Raw genomic sequence first — 24411 nt, forward strand, 5'->3', positions numbered from 1 at the left:
GTGTCAGCACGGTGGGTGATCACCTACGGGCATGCAGCGGAGCACGTGGAAGTGGGAAGAAGCCTAAACACAGCAGAGGGGAGTACTACGGGTCTGTAGGAGTGACTGGAAGGTGGGGAAACATGCCTAAATATGTGTGGAGGAATGTGTGTGAGTCATGAGCGTGACACTGAAGGCTGCTGTCTACTAGATAATGTCGCTGTGCACTGGCACGTAGATAAATGGCATACCTAATTTTATTGTATTCTTTTCAACATACCCACACCTGCTTTGTTCATCCCAAACCTCCGTGTTTGCTACTTGCCCTGGGTTTTACCTGTTGTCTGGTATTTCTGAAATTATTTCTAAGGAAAGTTTGTTGTGTTATGAGCAACTTGATTAAACTATAAATCCTTATTTGTGTTAGCATGTAAAATATACTCCTGTTAGCACGGGAGAACAAAACTGAGAGCAGAAGAATGAAAATAGCATGATCAGAAAGCAAAAGAATAAAAATGCAATATAAAATAAAATTGTTCCATCAAAAGCTGTCCAAAATACATTACTCTATCTTTTTTTCTGCAATAGCAGTAACGTTTCTCATACAAGTTGGGGAAAAAAAAAGTCTGGGTATGACTAATAGGAATTTACTGTGAATGTTTTTGCAGATCCTTTCTATAGTCCTTGTTGAATTGAGAGTGATTTAATATAACACAGATAACTGTTTTTCTCCATCTCCTCCCGAGCAAATACTGACATAAATTTCATGAATTCTGTCTTCTACATGGCCCCCATGAGACTACAAATGTGCAATTTCCTTATGTACAGATTATAAACAAGAGTAGAAGAGTATTTCAGCTTTCCCTAGTGTGAAGTGGCAGAGCTTTTGTGCAGGGGCCCCTTTCAGGAACATTTGAGGAGTAATTGCATGTCTTGGAATGGCAGAGCCTGAAAATAAGGGTTAGTATTACTTGTTGATGAAATGTATGGGCCAGTCACTGTCTCTGCTATCTTAATAGATCACAGTAACAGGAGGAGAAAATGCCATAAAACTGTAGCCACTTTATGAACCATTAGGAGAAAAGAGCGCTGGCGCTGGGATGGCTGGTTCTGGGAAGTCTGTTATGGCGGAGCAGCAGTTGTGTTGTGAAGCTTAGGCAGAACATGAGGTAAACTGCCACAAAATCTCTTGTTGGTTTACTTTGTGAGTGTTTTTTTTGTTGTTGTAAAGCTATCTGTAACTCCAGGAATACGATGTGGAAAGGGCTAAGTACCTCTGTTATTTTACACTTCTTGTGCTTTCAAGAAGGTTGGTAGAGCATAAAGGTCAGTCCTCAGCTCCTTTCTCTATGCAGTTGTGAGCTATTTGATCACCAAAATCATTTTTTCTGGCTATATGAAAAATCCCCATGTCTTATACAAAGTTGCATAGATCATACATGTCTGAATTTCATCCAAAGCCTCTGGTTGCCGTGACAGAAGTGCTCAGGGCCTGGTCCCGACCTGCCTCAGCATCTCATCCAGGTTGTCACAAGCGATGCTGACTCGCCTGCTTCCTGGCCTTTCAGGTTTGGAGTTTGCGTTTCCAACCTGTTCCCCTGAGATACAGCAGCCTGTGTTAAACACTCAGAGCTGCACTCGGATTTTCAGAGAAAATTGGGCTTTGAGTATGTAAAAAGCTACTTGCTGCCAAGTGCTGTGCGGGTCGGTCCCTGGGCGTCTCAAAATGAATGTCCCAAATTAGTGGAACCGTCTGACCTCCGCCTCTTTGCTGTTCTGTGAAAGCGGTGATAGCGCCCTGCTTTACCTTAAAGGCGTGTTTGGGGGATTAGGAAGTCAGTGCTTCAGAAGCATTTGGATTTACAGTACTTATCTGCCCCAGAGAAAATCTACTCAGATAAGTAATAATTGTTATCGCAACAGGGTATGAACAGCATGCTGAAAAGGCACAGGGCCGTGCGCCGAGCCGTGATGAGGAAAAAATACTGAGTTTCTTTTCTAGTGAGGACTTGCCACCATGCCCTAAGAGAGGCAAAGGGACAGGACAGCTGTGGTAGAATGACAGGTTGTGTGCAAGGCGGGCAGAGAAACATCACTGAGTGCCTGGCCTCTGGCGTTGTGGGCTTTGCAGCCACGTTAGGGCCAGGGAAAGTGCTTGCTGTTTTGTTAGTAAGAGTGGCACCCACCTTGTTGTTTGAATACGGATGACGATGGCCGTCTGTGGAGCTGAATTGGGTGGAGGGGAGTTGCCTATGGATAGACGGAGGATGGGAGTGAGGAACACCAGGTGGTTTTCCCAGTGCCGAGGGAGAAAAATCTGACTTTGCCCGTGTATCTGCAGGCTAGCAGGGAGCTGGTGAGCTGTTTTGTGGGCATGCCTCATGCATCTGGTCTGCTCCGAGAGACCTGTGCAGCAGATCACTGCGTAGTCAGTCCACACGGATTTTTAGAGGCTTTTTTTGTGGAGGTCTGGTAAGTCTCAGGTACATGTGATCCTGACAAAATTACTTTGAGAAAAAGAGCACAGGTGGCTGTGCTTGAAAATCAAATGTAGTTGTGGATGCCCAGCTGCCCAACTGAGAGGCTGTATCAAGCAGAGTCCTGCAGATGTTTCGGGGGGTCTGGCAGCAGCACTCTGTTCATCAGCAGCTCTGAGTATACAGGAGCGTGTTACAAAACTGGTGGATTTTTCCCAACCAAGTTGGGTGTTTTGGAGGAATGAATTAAAATTCAGCGAAGGAATTGCATTTGCCTTACAGAACTATTTTCCTTTTTAATTGAGACTAAACACTCTACTAAGGCAGGCAAACTGAAAGGAGCAATTACAGAAAGGGAATAGCCTGGAGTTATAATAGGAGTCAGCTGCGTTGTACAGACACCAAATGTCTTTCTGGAATGAACCAGCAAGAGCATTTGCCATACACCTAGCTGGTGGTGTGTGCAGCCCTGCGTGCTGCGTGTTCAGACAAAAGCTCGAGGATGCTGCCAGAAAATAATGAGAGGGTTAGAAAATATAACCTATAAGGAAAGTTTGAAAGAGCTGAATTTATTTTGTCTAGAAATGTCAAGGCTGAAGTAGTCCTAAAACAGACATTTGTTAGGAATAGTGGTTCGTCTGCCTTCTGGAAGGAACAGGCTTTGTCCACAGCGTTAAGTATATTAAATCTGATACTGTGAAAACTGCTTCGTAATGTATTCTGCATGAGTTTACCTTGTTGGGGTTCTGGATACTTTATACTGGGAAAAGAGGGGAAGGGCTTTTCCCTTGAGGAGAAGGAAAGAAATAAAGCAGGTGACCTCCTGACATTCCTTCTAGTTTTTGCGTGTCTGCGATACTACTTGAGCGTGGATGAACTCCAGTTTTCCATTTGTTTATAACTTTATCAAATTTGGATGGATTTTCAGAAGGATTACTGAATTTAAAAGAAAAAATATCCAGCACTACAAGCAATGTATCCTGGTCAGATTTCAAGTATCTCTTCCAAAACATGGAGCGTGCTTTAATTGTTGATACACACACAGTTGTTAGCCTTTACAAAAATGTATTTTACCTTGTGTTCTTCTAGGAAATAGTTAACCCTCTGTGACCAAATGCCTTCCCCCTCAGCCCCCCAGATTGCCAGTACTTCACATACAAAGCTTAGATCAGATGGTGGAAGTTCGGTGAAGTTACAAGCAGCTAAAAACAACGTCTAAGGGGAAGTGTCATGTAACATTAATAACAGGCAAATCTACCAGCCCCACCTATAATAATCTTTCTTCTATCAAATCCAGGTTTCCTTGATGATTGTCAAATGTTTCCACAGGCTTTTAGAGAAGATCTGGAATGCCTTATTCAAGAACAGATGAAGAAGGGCAATAACCCAACCGGGCTGCTTGCGTTACAGCAGATTGCTGATTACATTACAGCAAGCTCTTTTGCAGGCTTTTCCTCATCTTCACTCAGTAAGTGAGCTATGCCTACAATGGCCCCTTTTTCTCTTCGCTTTTATCATCACCAGTGGCTAGCACTGCTGGGATCTCTTCTTTATCTGCAAAAAAAGTTCCGTGAGAGCTTGCTTAAGCTGTGAAGTAGTACAGATGGTGGTCTTAACTTTCCTTTTGGGCCTTCTTTCTCTCAAATGCTTTAATTTGTATGATATCCAAAATGTTTTGAATCTTCACACTTGGTTATTTTAGAATTTGCTAAGAGGAGTTACATTGAGAAAGAACAAAATTCTGTGCCTTGCTATTATTAGCAATTTAACTTGAGCATAAACTGAGATGTGAAGTTGTTTGTTTTTCTACTCTTGCACATAAGTTGTAAAAAGGAGGAATAGCCTGCAGGACTGGATTGTTACCCACACACCTCCCAGAGTTAAAAACAGCTTCTAGTATGCACTATAGTTACAAAGATGTCACTGGGACCTTCCAGTCTTTCCAAGTCCTGCAACACTGAAGTGTTAAAGTCAATTTAAGCTCTGTGGGTGGATGATATGATATGGGAGCTTATAAGCCTGAAGTACAGTAGCAGCTGTCAGCGTTCAACATCTTTTGAGAACTGGTCCTAAAATGTCTCTTTGGTGTTCCTACAACAAAACAAATGGAAAAGAACAGCAGAGAGCTCAGATAGCCTTATCTCCACGTCTCTGCAGGTCCAGCTGTTGTCTCTGCAACATTTGCCCAGGGACTTGGACAGGATGACTAATCTCAAAGTGCACACTCTTTCTGTTGCAAACCAAACCCTTTTCCCTCTAGTAGTAACTAGTAACTCTAGTAGGGTAGTAACTTCCCCTGTAAGCAAAGGCAGTAGTTCTCAGAGGGGTATCATGCTCTCGCAAAGGGGAGATGTAGTCCTTCACGAGATGTTTGTGCAATCACAAGTCAAAGAAATAAATTGATTTTTATGCCTTCTCTGTTAAGACGTGATCTCTTCTGTCTAGCAGTTTGAGAACTCTTGCACTAATCCTAATTCCTTCATTAGGACTAACTTTAAAGGGCTCAGACTGAGACATCTCTTCAGATTAGTTACGTTAGTGTTCCAGCAGGAACATTTTCTCATGTATTTTTCAAAATGTAAAAATAGTTCATTAGTGGCAGATATCTTAAAGTGCAGTTCAGGTCCTACATAGCATCCTGAATCAGGAGAGAGCTCAAAATCTGAGTGGTACTTCAAAGGAAACCTATATATTGCCTCTCCCTTGTGTTTGAAAGAGAGATGAAGGGTGTGGTTCCTACTCTTCTAAAGTAACAGAGGTTTCAGAAAGAAACCTTAGAAATCCCAGGAGTACAGGTCCAGTCTAATAATTACTGTTACTGCTATATTGACAATTTAAATATACTGCTTCTGAAAGGTCACGACATAGCTAGAAGGTATTTAATTGTCTGACGTGCCACCATCTTCATCTGTTTGTTTTTCAGGCCATGGAATGGTTACCCCTATCAATGATCTACCTGGAATAGATACCTCCTTGTTTGTTAAGGGAGAAAAACTTACTCGTTGCAAGTTAGCCAGTTTATACAGATTGGCTGACTTGTTTGGGTGGGCACATTTGCCAAATGCCTATATCACAGTAAGTATTTTAGAGAATAAGAGTTTTTATTTGGGATCTCAGTTTTTCAGCCAAATTAATTTCCCCCCTAATAATATAAATTAAGAAATATGTCAATAATCCATTTGTTTTTTTCCTCTGTTGCAGGTCAGAGTAAGCAAAGAACATGACCATATTCTAATCATTCCAAGAGGTCTGTCCTTTTCTGAAGCTTCAGCTTCCAATTTGGTATGTAATTCACCTGCAGTAATAACCACCAAGGCTCAACCTCTTTTCTAAAATACTTTTGTGGGTGCTAAAATGGACCTAAACTATAGTAATGCTGTTTGTTGGGTTTGTTTGTTTGTTTTATTGTTTACCCACCAGATGCAAAGCTGATTAACTATTTAGATAGCAGCATCCTTAATACTTAGCATTTCATTCTGGGTTTAGCTTTGCTTTGTGTTGCTTCGTCTTCAGCTTCAATGCAGAGTAGCAAAGTTTTGTTCTCCTGTCTCCTGAAGCTAGCCAAATAGCCTCAGTGTAGCGGCAACCTTTTATAACCCAGCAATATTATAATGCAGGGGAAATCACTCTGTAGGAGTAGTGTTAGTAGAATCAGCTCTTATGTCTGTAAGTGGGAAAATAAATTTAATAATCTTCCCTGGGCCCAGCAAAGGAGCTGGGTAAAGCTACAGGTTGGCATTTAGGAACTAGTAGCTGCTAAATCACGCATCTTTTGCTGCAGAACCTGCCATATGTTCTTCATGTCAGTACGTATCTGTAAAGAAACTATCTCCAGTTGGAAGGGGGCAGCAGATCAAGATTGGTAGCATTGCACCAGCAAACGCAGAACCAAAATAAAAAATGCGAGAATATGACCTGATGTGCTAGTATTCTAATGTTCCTACAATTTTGAAAATTCCCTATGCATTTAATTTTCTTACTGGAAATTTCTCAGAGGCTGAAAGTTTCTTCATATTCAAAATCAGGAAATGTTAATAAAATTAATTTTAAATTTCCAGAAATGAGAATGTCTCACTTAGAAAAAGTCATCAGTAGCGGTTTGTATTTGTATGTCATTTATGGAAAAATATTGAAAGTGTCTTTTCTCCTTTCTTGCGTAGTTGGAAGATGCTTACATAAACATGCTAAATATGTTTACAGGTTGAACAAAATCTTTTCTTTCACATAGCTGCTTTCTGTTCCAATTGTGATTCCAGTTTGTAAATTGCTGAGACTTTCTTTTAAATGAAAGGTGAGCTAGACCAAAGAAGAGTGTATGATATGGTATATTGGGTTCTTGTCTTTTACTTCTTCCACAGTAGGAGGAGTAAATGCTGTCAAATGCTATTAGTGTCTTGGATGGTAGAGTGGTTTAATGACACGCAGACTGATGGCTGCTCGCCTTTTTTTCTCATGATCTGAGCCCTAAGTATGTGGGGAAAATTGGGTACCAAGTGAGAAGAGGGCAGTTATCAAATAATTGTGGTTGTCACAGACTTATTAAATATTGTTGCTTTGCTTGACTTTTCCAGGTTAAGGTAAACATCCTAGGAGATGTAGTTGACCAGGGGAGCACAACTCTAAGTATTGACACAGCAGGATTCAGTCCGCATGTGGCCATCTACTCCACACGCCCTGATGTCAGGTGTATAATACACATACACACCCCTGCAACAGCAGCTGTAAGTCTTCCTCCATCTAGCATGAAGGGTAAAAGAAAACAGGTTTACCTTATGAACTTAGATCGCCTTTCTGTAGCTGAATCACTACTCACGGGGGGGTTATTTTTGTTTGTAACATCAGCTCTGCGCTGCTTTATTTATTTATTTAAAGCTGATTCTGCAAGGTCATGAAATCAGCAGAGTAGGAGGGCTGGGGCACTACAGTGAAATGGATAAGAATAAACTGATGCACAGATATGATGGTGCTCAGGTTGAGGAGGTTACAAAATACAGAGTTTACTCAGGCTTTATTTATAGCATCTCAGACCGTACAATGTGCTGTATACATCATCAATTACACTCTGCAACTCCATTTTTAAATGGCTTAATTATTAGTTATGCTCAGTTTGGGTTTACCCTACTACAGAAATATCATAGTTAAAATATGTCAAAAATGGTTTGTACAGCAATGATAAAAACGTAAGGAGACTTGAAAAAAATGCTTTGAAATACAATAATATGAAATGTATCTATTTACTTTTATATACATATATAAGCATTCCTTGACTACAGACAAAAAAAGTATTGGCTAAGTTCTTTCATGCTAGTTTTTTGAAACTATAAACAAGGGAAAGAAAGATATAGTGGGAGGCTTATGTTGAAAATTAAAGGAGGATAAAATTTACAAAAATTAACTTGAGATAACTTGTCTTTTCCTATAATCAACCTGTCCCTAGGTTGTGTAGCAGCAGCTCTCTCACTCTGTTGCAAGTTAGAGCAGTTAAAACATAGAGGTATTATTTCTCAACTCTCTTGTTATGGAGAGTCTCTTTTCTGGCAAAGATACATTGTACAACCTGTGAAGACTTGGGTGGTTAAGGTGTGTTTTAAGAGTTGTTTTTTTTTCCTAATTATCATTACTTCATTTTCTTGAAACAGGTTTCATCTATGAAGTGCGGCATCCTTCCAATATCTCAAGAGGCTCTGATTTTGGGAGATGTTGCTTATTACAATTATCAGGGATCTCTTGATGAACAGGAAGAGAGAATTCAGCTTCAGAAAGTTCTTGGACCCAGTTGCAAGGTATTCAGCCTCATTCACGCTTTCCAAAGGCAATTTTCATGTTCTGTGCCAGTTTCTACCATTTAACATTAGTGTCTTCATTTACTAGGTATTAGTCTTGAGAAACCATGGTGTGGTAGCACTAGGAGAGACACTGGAAGAAGCATTCCACTATATTTTCAATGTGCAACTGGCCTGTGAAACACAGGTGAGAAAGAATACATCTGTATTTAGTCTTGCAAAAGGTGTGACTCAAGATAGATTAATATCCAGCTCATTTATCAAAGCTGACTGTTGTGTCAAGGAAAGAAACTTCTCCTTATGATCACAAAGAACTGTAAAACCCAATAAACAAAAGGTCTTTAGAGCATAGGTACAGGGTTGCGTATTTAAAAATAAGTTGAGTCCCCAGGTCAGTTTTTCCCTATTGTCTAACTTTAGCTGTCCTGTTGGCCATCTGGGCATTATTTGTATTCTGTGGAGAGAAATGCTAAAGTGTCCTCACCTTCCACAGAAGCCTATCCCCAGAAATGTTGTGACTTTGCTCTTTCGTGTTCCCCAGCACATTCCCAAGTACGTTTGGAGGGGAGTTGCAGATGGCAGTCTCTCCTCCCTCACCCTGCCATTCATTTTGAATTCAATCACTCATTCATTTTGAAACTTGTATTAAAATGAAAAATTTTTAGTATTGTGATGCAAAAAGACCTTTTTAGGGTACTCTGAGAGTTAGTGTTTGAGCCCATTCCTTTTGGAGTGCAATTACTATCAGGATACTATCATCCTTTCAGTAAGAATCACTTGCTGTATATTTTAATACATTTTTGCACAGAAGAAAGCTAGCATGAGAAACAGCTGCAGCTTGTATGTAAATGCGCTTCTCCAGTGCTTTCAGAGAAGCAGTGTATCCAAAAGCATTTCCACAAACAAAATAATGCTCGTTGATGTCTGTAGGTGCATGCGTTAGCTGGAGCAGGTGGGATAGACAATCTCCTACTACTGGATCTGCAGAAGTTCAAGCCTTCCACGCATGCTGTGGCAGCAGCTGGAGGAGGTGGAGTTAATATGGCTTCGCAACAGAAATGGAAAGTTGGGGAACAGGAGTTCGAAGCACTCATGCGGATGCTGGACAACCTGGTGAGCACGCACGCGGGGCGTTGTCCATACAGCCTTCGTAAGCTGCTGAGTGTAGGATCAACTTCTGTACAGCAAATGTTTCTTTCTGGCTTTTTTTTGTGAGTTTGAAAACAAAGGCAGAATGGCTTCTATTGTATATTAGATCTCTTCTGCTTGATTTAGTTCTTACGTCAGTGTATTTGAAAGCATTATCCTGCTCTGATAAGAATTTATAATGTTTTGATCTTAAACTTTATCCAACCCATCTCACAAACATTTGCTCTTAATAGTGGCCTACTAGTGAAAATGTTTTAAATGCCGCCCTAGTAAATAGACGTAGAATATTTCCTCTGGTTTTGTTAATAATTCTAATATTAGGAAATAAGACTGATGATTATCTGAAATGTCTGTTCACTACACTATGAATTCTGGAACAGCCTTCTAATAAAAACAGAGAAATGGGAGAGTGTCGTAAACTAGGATTGTCATTGTGCAAGATAGGAGGACTTCATGAGGATATTCAACTAAGTCAAAGCCTGAGCAGGAGGGTCACTCAGTAGCTGTGTATTCACAAAGGCAGGAGGAAGGTGAAGTGTGAGTGGGGGACCTGTCCAGCTGCCTACCTGCAGGGTAGTTTAAATGGGTATCCTGAATGTTAAAAGAACAGTAGGAATGAATTACAGAGAACACCACTAGCCGATTTCCTGAAAAGCTCAGTGAGCCTGTTCAGTGCATAAAGAGCAGCAGAAAAAGTTCATGACTACTTCGCTTATTTTTTTCTGACTTTTTTTTTCCTTTTAATTATTTCCTCTTTTTCATTCTCCATAGGGATACAGAACTGGCTATGCCTATAGGCAACCGTTAGTCAGGGAAAAGCCCAGACACAAGAGTGACGTTGAGATCCCAGCCACTGTGACTGCCTTTTCCTTTGAAGATGATGCAGTCCCACTGTCCCCGCTGAAATTCCTGGCGCAGAAGCAACAGAGGGAAAAGACAAGATGGCTGAACTCCCCCAACACGTACTTGAAAGTGAATGTGCCTGAGGAGTCCTGGAACGGAGAAGCCAGTCCCAGGACCAAGATCACGGTAGGCCGATGCTTCGAGTAGTTGCTTTGTTTTTATGCTACTTGAGAGAAAGCAAACTACAAGCAGATTTTTTTAAGACATCTTTAACAGGACTAGCAAATCAGTTAATCAAGCAGGCAGAAATAGATTTGTGAGAGATTTAATGACACCAGTATTAAGGGCTCCCAATGTTTTGGGCCTTGCCATTGTTTGGAAGAGCAACGGTTTGTTAAAATATAACAATTATTTTCCCTTTATAACCAGTTCCTCTGATTCCTTTTTGTGCTATTAATTATCCACCCAATATAGTAAGGTTTTAAATCACATGTGGGCTGCTCTCATATCTACAAGTGCTAATTCTTATTGAGCAACCTGATTTAGTGGGAGATGTCCCTGCCCATGGCAGGGATTGGTATTAGATGATCTTTAAGGTGCCTTCCAACCCAAACCGTTCTGTGATTCTAATTCACCTCTGTGAATTGGAAAAAAAAAAAAAGTGGGGGAACTGAAGAGTCTGCTAATGTTACTACTTCTAAAGATAAGCAAGACTTCTCCTGCTTCCACTGTGTTTCCAGCCTGGAGAGTGGTGGCTGTTGTGTGTGTGTGGAACACATTATTTGCTGTTGGGCTACTCCCAGATGCACAATGCAACCGTAAAAGCATCAGCTCCTCCTGCTGGCAGGCCAGCAAGCTTCTGCACTTGAGTTTGGAATAAATATCCACAGCAACAGATGCAAAACCTTACTACAAAGTAAGAAAGCTCCAGACAAAATGTGCAGTTAGCAGAGGTGGAAGTTGACTGTACGACTGAGAGAGGACAGGCTCTGGAGTTTACAGATCTGTGTGCCAGTCGCTAGGAAGCGTGACACTTCCAAAACGTGACTTCATTAGTACACAGCAGTGTATTTTGCAAGAGTAAATTTTGGTGTTTGCTGAAAGTAATCTTGATGGTACATATTCGAGTCAACTTAAATCCCTTTGGGGAAGCACACAAACTTGCAAGGAATTGGGATTATTTTGTGGATGTCGTGTGGAATAGAGAATAGAGTCAGGAAGGCTTTTCTTTATCTCCGTTCTTTAGCCATAAGACAGAACTGAGAATTGTCCCTCTCCATCACGCTGGTTTTTAGCATTATTTTTTTCCTTTAAGTGGATGAAAGCTGATGACTCTTCGAAAACTAGCGGAGGAACGCCAATCAAAATTGAAGATCCAAACCAATTTGTTCCTTTAAACACAAACCCCAGTGAAGTGCTGGAAAAGAGAAATAAGGTAAAAGATGTGAAATGAGTAAAATTGTAACGTTTCCAAGTATAATTATATGTTAAGTAACATAACATTTTTAAGTGTTCTGACTTTACTAGGAAGTTTGTGTGATTGTGGCACCAAAAAGCATTATAAAAACGTGTATTTAAACGTGATATACATGAATTCTGTAGAGAGATACATGCAATATATGCACATTTTGAATGCAATACTTTGGTGAATGATGAGCATTAACTCTAGAAATGGTAGTGCCCTGCTATTTAGCATTATATTTAGTAGATAATTAGGTGTCAGCATGAACCAAATAGTTGTGCATCAGGTGAACCATAAATCAGTCAATTCAGATGGGCTCTGCTCTGTGCTAATTCTCCTACTGTTTATTAAGCTGGAGTCTCTCTGTCCTAGTCCACTCTGTAATGGCAATGGAAAAAAACCTCTCTGTAAACACAAATGTCTCACTGCTTTTCCCTTCCAGCACATAAGGTGCTGACTGTCAGACTGACCAAACACTCCACCCTGGACATTACTGTACGAACAGATATTTGGGACGCTTTCCATTTGATTACAGAATCTTTTATTTCTTGGAAAGCACCATATCAGTGTCTGTGGGGATTGAACTGGAGTCAGAAGGAGCAACTCCCTTCCTTAGAGCGGGCGAGGCTCCCTCTAATCATCTAGAGATTTATACTGCAAGTCCTAGACAATGATTTTTAGATTTGTGCAAGTCACTGTCTCCTTAGTTAGCTGGCCCCTATTTTTTCTGCTGTACAGTGTTTTTATCTGATCTATTTTTTTTGTTTAGATCTGATCTATCAATCTCTTAAGCACTGACCATGTGCTAGGATTGTTGTTTTGGGGAAAACAGTGAATTTTGCTCAGAAAGAAAAACCTTGCCTTCCTTTATGACCACAGAGAACTCTCTCATAGCTTAGCGTGTGTCATGCGTTTTGGCGATGGAGAGGAGAGATTCAGAGACGTACTATTCTTTGGAGTTTATTTCTAAATACTAGCTCACATGAAGCACAGAAGCTGGGGGTAGCGTGGGTATTCGGCAGTACTTGAAGGGCTAAATAACATACACAATGCCTTCAGCAGAGGAAAGACATCTTGTATCTTAGGTGCACCAACATACAATTTGTTCCTCTGGCCACATGCTACTACCTGTATTACTGGCTTTACAAAGTTGATGGACTTAGGATTTGTTTAAAATTAACACATAAATAACTGCTTCTAACCTAGTTTATTTTCTCTATATATAGATTCGGGAACAAAACCGATACGACCTAAAGACAGCAGGACCGCAGTCTCAGCTGCTCGCTGGGATTGTTGTGGATAAAAAGCCAAGTCCAGTGAGTAGGACTAATTCACTGATTTAAATATATATTTTTTTCACTTTACTTTCTTTCAAACTTCACTTTGGATCATTTTCTTTCTAAATACTTTGTTAGAACTAAATGTTTTAATGCCATTATTTTTTAAAAGAAGGGAGGGGGAACATCATGCATTATGCTTGAATCTCTGTTGTTAAATTATTTTCACTTCTCTGAAGAAACTTATCAGAAGAATATCTTGGTCCCTGAGCTATAAGCTTTTGAGAGAGGTCTCTCCTTTGAAACTATCATACTTCGTACAAAAAAAAATGACCAAATGAAAAACCACACACAAAAATAACACCCCACCTCAAATAATATGATTGTGACACTGTAAGAGAATGGTGAGTTACAGCTCTGTAGTTGGTGCTGATTTCTACATAAATGTCTATCCAATGGGGTAATTTTAGTATGGATGTGTCTGTCTGTCTCTGCAGGTCTGGTGTCACCAAACTATTAGCCACATGCATGTTGCTTGCCTCTCAAGCGTCCATTTTTGTGGTTTTCTCTCTTCCAGCCAATGCAATTTGAAGATGATGAGCACGCACCACCAGCACCACCCAACCCATTCAGCCATCTCACAGAAAAAGAACTGGAAGAGTACAAGAAAACAATTGAGCGCAAGCAGCAAGGGTTGGAAGGTCAGTGGTGCATGGTTTGGGTTGGTTTGGTTTTTATGTTGAGGTTTATATTTCAATCATCAGTTCATTCTTAGTTTGAAATTCAACTGTAAAAATGTAACTACTTGCTTAATTGTTCCTTGAGGCAATGGAATTATTTCTTAATTTTTCATTTTTAATTTGATAAATGCTGAAATTAAAGCAATGGAGGATTTGCACAGCAGTGGGGTTGAGGGGAAAAAAAAAAACCATGCTTTTACATAGTGACCTTTTTCTTAGAAATCATTGGGTTCTTAGAATAATAGAAGTTAGCTTACACAAGCCCGTGAAGGTCACCTAGTCCACTCTCCTTCTCCAAGTGAATTTCAAATTTGGGTCGCATTGCTTAGGGCCATGTCCAGCAGAGCTTTGAATACCTGGAAGGAGAACGATTGTGCAGCTAGTCTGTAACAAAACTTTGACAAAGGGCAGAAGGTTAAGATATCTAAATGATATGGGAATAGTTGACTCTCTGAAAAGTGATTTTTTGCCACTTAATTATGAAATATATGGTAAGGTAGAAAAAATCTTTGTGATCTCCAGGGTCTTTTTTACCCGTTCAGATATCAGAGTTCACAGAAAAAAAGCTGCTGGGCTCTCACTGAGAACATGAAATACGCTGTGATGCTTCACATTTGGTGCAGCCCTGTCGATAGGTTCTGCATTTTCTGACCCTCGAATTCCAGTGGTTTTGAGTTCACATTTGTAATTTATTATTTCCAGAAGTTTACTGAGATGTTTGATCTTGGCTTCTTTAATTTTTCCTTTATTCTCCCAATGTACAAGACTCATCTGCTTTCACTTTTTACATCTTTTCACCAGTACTACTATTCTGTAGGGAATTACTAATTCTTTTTTTTTTTAACAATAGCACTTACTATGCACATTTGTTCACTAATATTGTGTAATAAAACAACTTTGCTATATACCGTGTTTAGGATATATTAGGATATATAGCTTATTGTAAGTCACACACTCTGCTGTTACAGCTAGATAAAACCATGGGCATGCTCCTGGAATGCAACCCTCCCCCCTTTTTATGCTTTCTATTAAAGAACTAATATATAATGATTGTTAGCAGATGAAATGTGTAAATCCATAATTCTACAGAGTTTAAACTGTGTACTGCAACTTCTTGAGGTTGTCAGCATGAACAGCACAATGCTAGCAGAGCTGTAAATCTTGTAACACTAGTACTGACATTCTTTATTTTTACTTTTGCATGGCTACTAATTAAAATCTTGTCCTGCAGATGCTGAACAGGAATTATTCTCAGATGACGGTTCATCTGTGTCACAAATTCAGTCACAAACTCAGTCCCCGCAAAATATCCCAGAAAAATTAGAAGGTATTCCATGTAGTTTCTCTGAAATATCAATGGCTCTGATAACCTGAGTCATCTGCTCTTTTGCTGGGTTCTTCACACTTGCATGAGGTCAAATGAGGGGGGAAAAACAAGAGCCCTCTTTCTACCAAAGTCTGGGTGGAACTCTATCCAGTAAACTGCTTTTCCAATTTTTTCAAATACATAATTCTCACAAATAGAAAATAACATGGGGAATATTGAACTTTAGATATTAACAAGGTGGAGGAAATAGATGGTATATTTTGGTTTTACTAAAAGTGTTAAGATTAGATTTTTGGCCTGAGGGTTTTGCGGAAAGCTCTAAGAAAGAACTTGAGAACAGTAGTGCTCCAAAGATTTCTGTATGGAACTGCTGAAGTTTTGTAAAGCAGTCTCTGGAGTAAAGTGCAATTCTGAGTGTGCTAGAGTACATATGTGTATACTGTATGTGTAATATAATGTAGGCAGCTTGAGATGTATATGTACCTGGCAGAGATGAGGTTAGCATTTTCAGCCCAATAGCCTTTAATTATGTTTTCAAAGTATTTGTCTGTTTACAACAAGTAGGCATGTGGATAAAGGAGAAAAGTCCCCATCTAAGCACTTTAGGTTTCATTCTTTGGATCACAATCCAGACTCACATCTTTGTTTCAGCTTTGGGGTTGTGGTTTTTTGTTTGTTTTTTTTGTTTTCATGATAATGCACCTAAATAATTGCAAATTTTTCCATTCTCTTAGAAAATCATGAAGATTTCTATACCCAAAATGCCAACCTAATATCTGTGGAGCTACCCGTTGTGGTGGTGAACGGCAAGGAAGATGCACATGATGTGGAAGAAGACCTCACCAAGAGGGTCAGTCAGTTAACCACTAGTAGTACTGTGGAGAGCGTAGAGATTACCATTAAAAGCTCTGAAAAGATAGAAGAGGCCCTGTCCCCTGAAGGGTCACCTTCCAAATCCCCGTCAAAGAAGAAGAAGAAATTCCGGACCCCGTCTTTCCTGAAAAAGAATAAAAAGAAGGAGAAAGTAGAAGCATAAATGCAGTTCTGTTGTGAGGAGATGTTGCACATTTTAAACGTTTAAGTTGACCATTAACAGAGTAGTGTTAGGGGTGTGCAGTAACTGGACTTTTTAACCTAAACAAAAAGGAACTGGAAGAGGTTTTGCTTTAAACAAAACAAAAAAACACCACCACCAAAAAAAAAGACTTTCATGTTAATTAAAATTAATTCATCTCTCGCATAACTGAGTCCAAAATTGCTACGAGGTTTTGAAACATTCATTAGTTTTGTGTAGAACTACACTGTCAGGTGCTCAAATACCATCATAGCAAGATCAAATACCATCGCAGTATGCAGCAGCAAATTCTGCTTGGAGTATTTTGCAGACCTTAAAATTTTCAGTACAGTAAAGTCTTTAATAAAGTTACTTAGAGTGATCACATGAGGTTTTTTTTTAAAGAAAAAAACACCTGCTGTCTCAATTGGTAACCAGGTCATGCATTTTTGTATTGTGATTTTATGACCATATATTTTATTTTTCTGTACCCCTGTTTGAGTGGGTGCATATTAACAGCACACCTTTAAATCTTTTTTTAAGATTAGATCATGTAGAAATATTATACACTGGCACATAATATTAGGGGAAGAACTGTGTAAGAGAAAGTTTATTTGGAATTATAAAAAATGTCTAAGAATTCCATTCATCAATAACTTCTTTGCCAAATACTTCATTTTAGTGAATTATAATTTTTGAAGACTTCTTTTTTATTCTGTCAGTTGGGGGGGAACCCTTATTTTTCAAGGAGGGGGGGTTTTATACACTTAACATTGATAATTTAGTTTAAGTGGCAAAACAAAAAAGATTTTATATGTTCAAATGTTTCTATACCATTCAGTATAAAAGTATTATAGGCATGTGAACCAAGCATTCAATAGTAGAGTGTATTTAAGAATGCTTGGTTTAGAGTATACTTAAGTATAATTCAGGAATCCAGGGAGTTAGAAATCAGAAAGAAAAACATACAAAATTATCGAACTGGATTCACGTTTAAAACTTAGTGTTGGGTTTTTTTCCTCATGGTATTGCTAATGAATGAAGAAAAATAATCTCTTAACATAACCAAATGAAGGAAACAAAACTGTTAAAAGGGAAAGTGAAATAGTAAGAAAATAGGAGGAGACAAAGAAAGTAAAAGTTTGGTGATTATTTTTTTTAAATATATGATATGGATTGTGGGATATTTTTATTAAATCAGCAAAGTGACATTTCCATATTAGAAGTTTTAAATAATTTGTATGGATCCATGTGGAGTGTAACGCTTTTTTGTTGTTGTTGTTCCTTACTTTCATTTGAATTGTAAAAGGGTCTCGTGAGTCTGTGTTGTCCTTTGGATGAACCCAGAGCAAATCAGAGCCTAGTGCCATGGGTAAGGGTGGTACTGCCACTTACTCATTTTTACTGATATTGTCATTTTATTACTTTTACTGTATTGTAAATACAAACTAAGCATAGAAATTAACATAGGGTTTTCTTCACTGTGTCAAACTGTCTGTAAATCAGTCATCGCAGTAGGACATACATTTGAAAGATCCATGTGATTCCCAAATTGCCAGTTGAAATACTATACAGTATATAATTGTTAAATATGGCTGGAGAGTGGTTTGGCATGCAAAAATGTTGATTATAGCATGTTCGGGGGCTGGTTAGCTTTGACCGTGTAAGTGTGATAATGCAATGTTGGAATGGATCCTGGAAACAATTTTCTAGCTATCACTAAATACTGGAATCCGTGTTTTTAATCATAGTGGAAACTTTCAGTTGCTTACTTTGGTTTTTTTTTTTTTTATGTTCTACATTATTTGTGTTGTATTACAACATATGTAGAAACAGTAACCTGTGAACTACGCTTTTCATAACTTTTTTAAAAATATATCTAAATGAATGCAATGTGCATAAATATTTTTTAAAATGCAACCGTGAACTATTTGCACCTTTTGCTAATGCCTCTATTTACTTGCTTTGGCATAAAGAATGAGCCAGCCAACTCTTGTGTCCTGTGGAAAATATATAAATGTTATCTGAAATTGCTCATAGATGTAATGCTAATTAATGTTAAATCACAAATAAACAGTATTTTAAATAGATGCATTTTGTATGGCAGCCTTTTATTTATACAGGGCTTTTGCATCTCTTGCTTGTAAAAAGCTGACTTGATTATGCGCATTACTTCTGCAGAATTTATTCCGAAGATGGGTTTTCCTGGGCTTATTCTGAAAGGTATGCAAGAAAGTAGTCTGATCTTACTGGAGAACAGTTGTTTTCCTTGTCTGAGATCCTGGAGATGAAAAAGGACGGGCCCATCATAAAAAATAAAAATAAAAAAAGCTACAGCATCATCAAGCAGGGATTTTGAACCCTGGTCGTGCTGGTGCTGCCGGCTTCTGCTTCATCTGTCTCTCTTTGCTCTGCATTATGGGGTTAAGCATGACAGCCTCTACGTGGAGCTCGGCTGGTGTAAGTGCTATGGAATTACAGAGCAGGGAAGTTACCGCTTCTTTCATTTTCTTGATGAAAACAAAGTATTTTGTGGGAAATGTTTTCATTCAAAGCTGTTTGAAGGCATCTGTATCTTGCCCTGCCAGCATATGGTATACGTACTTCAGTGTTCGAGGCAGCAGAAGTTGAAGCGTTACGTTTTTCTCTCTCTATCAACTTTGTGATATGTCTTTAAGGACTTTTTGAGAAATGTTAGTTTCCGTTGTCCTTCCGCAAATCAACCTTTTGTTTGCTTACAAGAAAGTCAAAATCTAGTCCTCCGAGTCCGGTGACAGTTTCATGAACCCGGTCTTCCTGTGTGGGAGGATAATTTTGGTTCAGCATTTTAAATAAATCTCATCCAAGATTCGAGGAATTTCTTACTATTGTTTGTCTCTAGGAGTGCCTGCAGCCTGCTTATAGAATAATTGGAAAATAATAGGAAATAATAATTGCTGTTAGGATGCTTCACCCAAGGAAGTCAGAGCACTGTGGAGAAGAAACGTATGCCGTGAGGAATTCCATGCAAGCCACCATCTAAGAACCTTGTGAAGGAAAACAAAGGAATTGTAAGTTGTACATCTTTGTACCCTTCTTTTTTTTGATAAGATGACCTGTATTGTTGTCAGGCGATTGCTTGCAGACTTTTTACAGACTCACCTGTTCTGGAGCTGTGATACATGGCAAAACAGATTTTGTCTGATTTGCTGCAAAAGTTGTAAGATGTTATATACTTTAGATCAGGCTTTATATGCTGCAAGAAGACAGGGTAAGTCACGGCTAAGGCTGCTACCAGCCCATTTTGACCAGTATTCTCCTGCCTTTCTAGTTGAGTGATCGTGCAGTGTTGAGCACATAGCATAAATTGGACATTACTCATTGGAAAGCAGTAATTAAAAGCCATGTGGCAATCACATGAGGGCATTCAGAGAGCTGACAGCCGGGCCGGAGGCGTTGCGTGTGCACGGCGCTGGAAGGCTGGATGCACGCTCCTGGCGGGGCTCTCACAGAGCCTGTGTAAGCTCCTGCTTCTGCAGATCAGCCAAATTTTGCACAGGCTTTTAAGGGAATAGTAAAAAGCACATCGCTAATGTAAAGGTTGCTCAGTCCTTTGCCAGGATTTCCACTCTCTGTTGCAAAGCCAGCAGCAGTGGAAGTTTCTAAAAGGAAAGATTTCTCCACCTGACGTTCTGGCAACTTGTATTTTTCTACAGGTTTGTTCTGTGGTAGTGTTTGATTACATTAGCTTTAAATTTTGTGTGCAGACAGTGCCTGCAAACACAGCCAGGCAGTTTTCACTTGGACCAGTGCTCAGCATGGAAAGCTTCAGTCAGGGGTGAGAAGTGGAGGGCAAATGTGGCCACAGCTTGTGTTTCCCCTCCGTGCAGCCTAGCCCTGGTAGGTCTACACGTGTAGATATTTCATCCTCTAAACACGCTACAGTGATGGGGGCTCTACAGGGGCATTATGCTGAGAAAACATTTCCTTGAGTGAGTTCTCAAAGTCCCTTTGCAATTAATCACTCCTTTTGTCTTTCTGCGTCTGCAGGAGCAATGTGTATTCAAGGGATCGCACTCTGAAATTTTGGTGAAGTCCCAAAGTCAAACACAACCTCCGAAAGCTGAACGTTCAAGTGGCCGTTAGGTGGCATCAGATTTTCACGTTTGCTACATTTCATTCCCTCCAGTTGGAAAGCCGTTAACAAAAGAGCTTTCAAAGAAAGTATTTTGTTGGAGATTTGGTGGGCATTATTCCAGTTCCAGCGCAGCGAGATGAAAGCAGACATCTGGATGCTGGACTCATTTTCTTTATTGATTCATTTCAAAATCCAGAAATGGAAGGGGGTTTATCTGGGAAGCAAGACATCCACTTAGCTCAGTGCTTCAGCGACCAACAAAGAATGTAATACATTTTTGCACTTGGAAGCTTACTGCACTGTTCTAAAGAATATCCTGACATCGAATGTCTTCTCTCTTGCAACCTCACCCACAGGCCAGGGGGCTCTCAGCGTTTCTGGATGGCTGGGGTAGAAGAGCTCCATGGAAAGCGTGCGGCGGGACGTGGCTGGGAGCCTGCAGGGTTCTGGGTGCCTTGGAGCCGAGGCAGAGCTTTGCTGACCTCCCGCTCAGCTGTGGGTTTAGCCATGGACGGACAAATGCAGAACCAGATGTCAGGGGATTTGTAAGGCAAATTGCATCATGGCAGCTGTGTATCTAGGAAGGGCTACGGTGAAGGAAGATATTTTAAAGTATTAGAAAAATGTGCTGCTTTTGAAGTTCAGCTGCAACAGTTCTGAGGGTTGCACTGAATTCTCATGGCTCTTCAAAACAGAAAGGCATGCTTTGCCACTGACTTAACCCATTTGTGTCTCCTTGCTCTTTGGCAAATAAAACCTGCCAAAGTCACAGCTTAGGTTTTTGTACTTTCTGTGCATCTTAGTCTCTGAGCTGTAAATCTTCAGAGGCTGATGGCAAGGTGTCGGGAAGCATCACTGTGTGCTTGCCCTGTTTTTAGGCTATTCTCTAAGCGTCTCCCTTGCATCTTTGTGAGAAGCAGGATACCAGGTAAGTTGGACCTTTGTGCTGATTTGTTACAGTTGTGCTTCCATGTTAGCCAAACTTGAGAAGGGAATGACTTAGCTGTTAATGCTGATGTTAACTGTTGTGCAGGGAAAAACAGACAGGGTATGAGTAGATAACAGACAGTGGTCAAAGAGACAGACACCTGGAGTTGTCTCAGTGAGAGAAGAAAAGCAGGTTTGGCTTAAAAAAAAAAACGTCTAAGGTGTTGTCAGATGTTTCATACTTGGGATCTGCTTGTGAAAGAAGTCACACAAAGCAGAAATAGTGGCTACAAGTGTTTTCCACATGTGTTCAGCAGAACTTCCTTTCCAGACTGTCTTGCCTGACTTCTCCAGTTTCTCCTTCCTGTCCCCTGTCCACGTTTGCACTGGATCAAACTCAGGGAGAGAAAACCAAAGTCTCAAGCCTATATGTGACAGATGCAGACTCTTTTCCCTCTAGGCTCTTATGCTTAGGTGTGATATTAGTGCATCCGTATCATGCAGATATATGGGATTCCTGAATCGCTGAGACACTCTCCAGCCTCCTCATCAGGCACACTGCTGAGCCATCTCCTCACGGAGGTCCAAACATTGCCTAAAATTAGGTGCTTAACACCCAGATTTTTCTCCAGAGGCTGGGCATGCTTGCAGATGCCAGGGAGAGCTGTGGAAGAGCAAGCTGCCGGTTCGGCCCCCCAGTGTGAGGCATCAGAAGCCATGTAATCCTTTCTTGAGGTTGCCTTGCGTAGGGCTGAGCCCCCACTACTGGGCTGCAAGGGGAAGGAGCAGCCTGTGGCGCCTGGGGACGCTCCCAGCCCCCTGCCAGCGGCCGTGTGGTGTGTGACAGGGCGGCTGGTGGGGACTCACCTCTTTCCCTCTGTCTTCGTTACAGCTGAGCAACAGAGGCTCTGCAAGCTTCAAAGCTTCGCTGAACTCATGTAAACTTACTGAAATCTTATCCAAAGACATGAATCTGCAGAAACCAGGCCCTAGCTCTGCTGTGCAGTCGGCTGCCAGGGGGGCTGTTACCGTCATGAGGGCTTTCCAGGGCACCTCAGGGCTCTGCAGGACCAGGCTCCCTGCCGAGGGGCCCCAGGACAGCCCCTGCATCCCTCCCTCATACCTCAGAGAGGCTCCAAGGACCGAGGCCTGAGTAGAAGTTTCCCAAATTGCATCTTCTCTGGATGCCAAAAGTAATCTCCAGAGGATGGGGTGAACGTACCGCAGCACCTGAAGTTAGCAGCCTGTGTGCTTCGCCCTTTCATCTCGGCCGCCCCAGCACCAATTCCTCTTCAGGTGGATGGACAAGAGGGAGAAGTTGGCTGTTTGGGGGAGTAACCCCCTCCCCAAATACCAGCCACCAGCTTGTTCCAGCGCCTTTGAACACGCTCGCCTCTCTAGCAGGCAGCACCGGGGTGTTTTGGAGTTCAGCACTGACTGTTCCTGTCAGGCCAGACACCTCTAACACCAATGCCTGTAATTACATATGTTGTATGTGTTTGTGTGTGTATATACATGCTAATTATACCTGCATATAATTAATATATGCAGAGGTATTACATTATTTGCCTTGCATGGTTCTGGGTGCATAGGCCGGGGAGCAGAGCAGCCCCCTAAACCCCGCCCCTAACTGAGGCCTTTGCTATTGCTGTTTTACTGAACGTGGAGGAAAAAACGTTAACTGGAGAAATCTGTATTGCACAATATAATTGAACTGGAATCTCTGAAGGTGACCGGGGCACTGTGCTGCCTTGCCGTCTGGATGGACGGTGCTGAAGCTGCCCTGAACTGACGATGGCCTCCCCAGCGGCCTGGGCCCAGGGCTGGGCGGGCGGTGAGGAGGCAGCAGTGGGGACAGAGCCTCACACAGTAGTAGATAAGCGAGGTGGCTGTGTGCAGCATTAAGACCACAACATGACACTGTGTTAACACAAACCTGTGATGTTGAGCACCTTTAAAGCCCTGCGTCTCATTCCCAATGCCGCTACGGGCCACAGCAGCTGCCCTGCCTGCTGCAGCTCCCCAGTGACCAAGGCACTCAAATGGCGTAACGTCTGGAAAACTTAACTTAAATGGGGCTCGTTCCCAACAGTAAGGGGAACTTCAGGAACCTTCAGGCTCCTGACACCTCCTTTCTCCCTGTTGCTCTCTTGCTGTGTTTTCAGTCTGTATGAGCTGCCCTGCCAGTCGCGTTAACCCCGAGTACTGCCCAAATTCATGCAGCTGCGGTTGTCACAGGGAACACCTAGTGTGGGGAGTAAAAACGGGAGGGTGTGTTTGTGAGGGTGGGGGTGGATACACATGCATGCAAATATATCTACGTGTGCGTGGAAGCTCCTACAGTTCTCAGCAAAAACAACTTTGCATTTCCATTTCAATTTTCCAGGATTGCTATCTCCCTCAGCCATCTCTCCTGAGGAAAATAATGTTTGTGCGTGTGTTGTGTGTAAAAAAAAATAAAAAAAAATAAAGCAAGTAGATGATTTCCCTGGCTACATGCATTTAATTTTTACACATGTATATAACATTGTCCTGGGAGCTGCTGCTCACGTAGGCTCTGTGCTCGGGGCTCGCTCTGTGCACGCTGCACGAGGCACAGACCAGCCGAGGCAGCAGCTCTGCTGGGTACCCCCGTTGTGCTGATCGTGCACCCAAAGCCAAGCCAGCGCTGTTCTGTGTGTGCCCAAGCCCTGCCAGCAAGCCACTGCCAGGGCAGGACCTTATTATCGTGTGGTTTGCTGTGCTGTACGTGCATACGGTGGTGTGCAATGTGGCAATGAAGCAGACGATTTCATCTCGTGTGGCCTTGTAGCAATGAGATGAGGATGCTGAGTGGTCCAGGGGTGGGAGACTATTGATTCCTCAATAATTTTAGCGGTGATACTGCTTCTCCGAGAGTTTTAAAGTTCACTACGTTCTGGGTGTTTGCAGTCCTTTAGAAGTGATGCCGACTAATAGCTTCATTTGTATAAATATTTAAGGAGCATTAAAATCCACCCTACTGTCTGTGTAACTGTCTTTGTATTGATACTGGGTATCGCCCATTTCTGTATTTTTTTACAATACACAGCTGCATTATGCACGGCCTTGCCCTGAGCCAGGACAAGGAAGTTCACGATTTGCTTCTTCACCGCTGGCATTGCAAGGGCAGGCTAATTGCTACCTCTCTGGCCCCCTGGCCTCACAGCAGCTGGGCAGATCTCTGCCTGGCCTCAGCACAGCTGCAAGAGGAAGGGCAGGTCCAGCTCCTGGCACAGGAATGCCCCACGACCATGC

General features: G+C 41.3%; 1 protein-coding gene across 8 annotated transcripts in view; it reads left to right on the forward strand.

Moving 5' to 3' along the window:
* Positions 1 to 18181, forward strand: part of ADD3 (adducin 3) — a 99567-nt gene extending 81386 nt beyond the window's left edge. For 6 of the 8 annotated variants that reach the window (XM_083844439.1, XM_083844437.1, XM_083844438.1 and 3 more), the window contains 13 exons: positions 3786 to 3924; positions 5380 to 5531; positions 5658 to 5738; positions 7028 to 7177; positions 8096 to 8239; positions 8328 to 8426; positions 9170 to 9352; positions 10160 to 10417; positions 11547 to 11666; positions 12920 to 13009; positions 13548 to 13671; positions 14942 to 15037; positions 15772 to 18181. In XM_083844439.1, the coding sequence (XP_083700565.1) occupies positions 3786 to 3924; positions 5380 to 5531; positions 5658 to 5738; positions 7028 to 7177; positions 8096 to 8239; positions 8328 to 8426; positions 9170 to 9352; positions 10160 to 10417; positions 11547 to 11666; positions 12920 to 13009; positions 13548 to 13671; positions 14942 to 15037; positions 15772 to 16073 (1938 nt within the window). In that variant the 3' untranslated portion in view covers positions 16074 to 18181. The remainder of the gene's footprint in view (positions 1 to 3785; positions 3925 to 5379; positions 5532 to 5657; positions 5739 to 7027; positions 7178 to 8095; positions 8240 to 8327; positions 8427 to 9169; positions 9353 to 10159; positions 10418 to 11546; positions 11667 to 12919; positions 13010 to 13547; positions 13672 to 14941; positions 15038 to 15771) is intronic. The other 2 variants (XM_083844442.1, XM_083844441.1) reach the window with 1 other exon arrangement.
* Positions 18182 to 24411: the final 6230 nt, after the last annotated feature.

This window comes from Anser anser (assembly GCF_964211835.1).
Source record: "Anser anser genome assembly, chromosome: 7".
NCBI classification, from domain to species: domain Eukaryota; kingdom Metazoa; phylum Chordata; class Aves; order Anseriformes; family Anatidae; genus Anser; species Anser anser.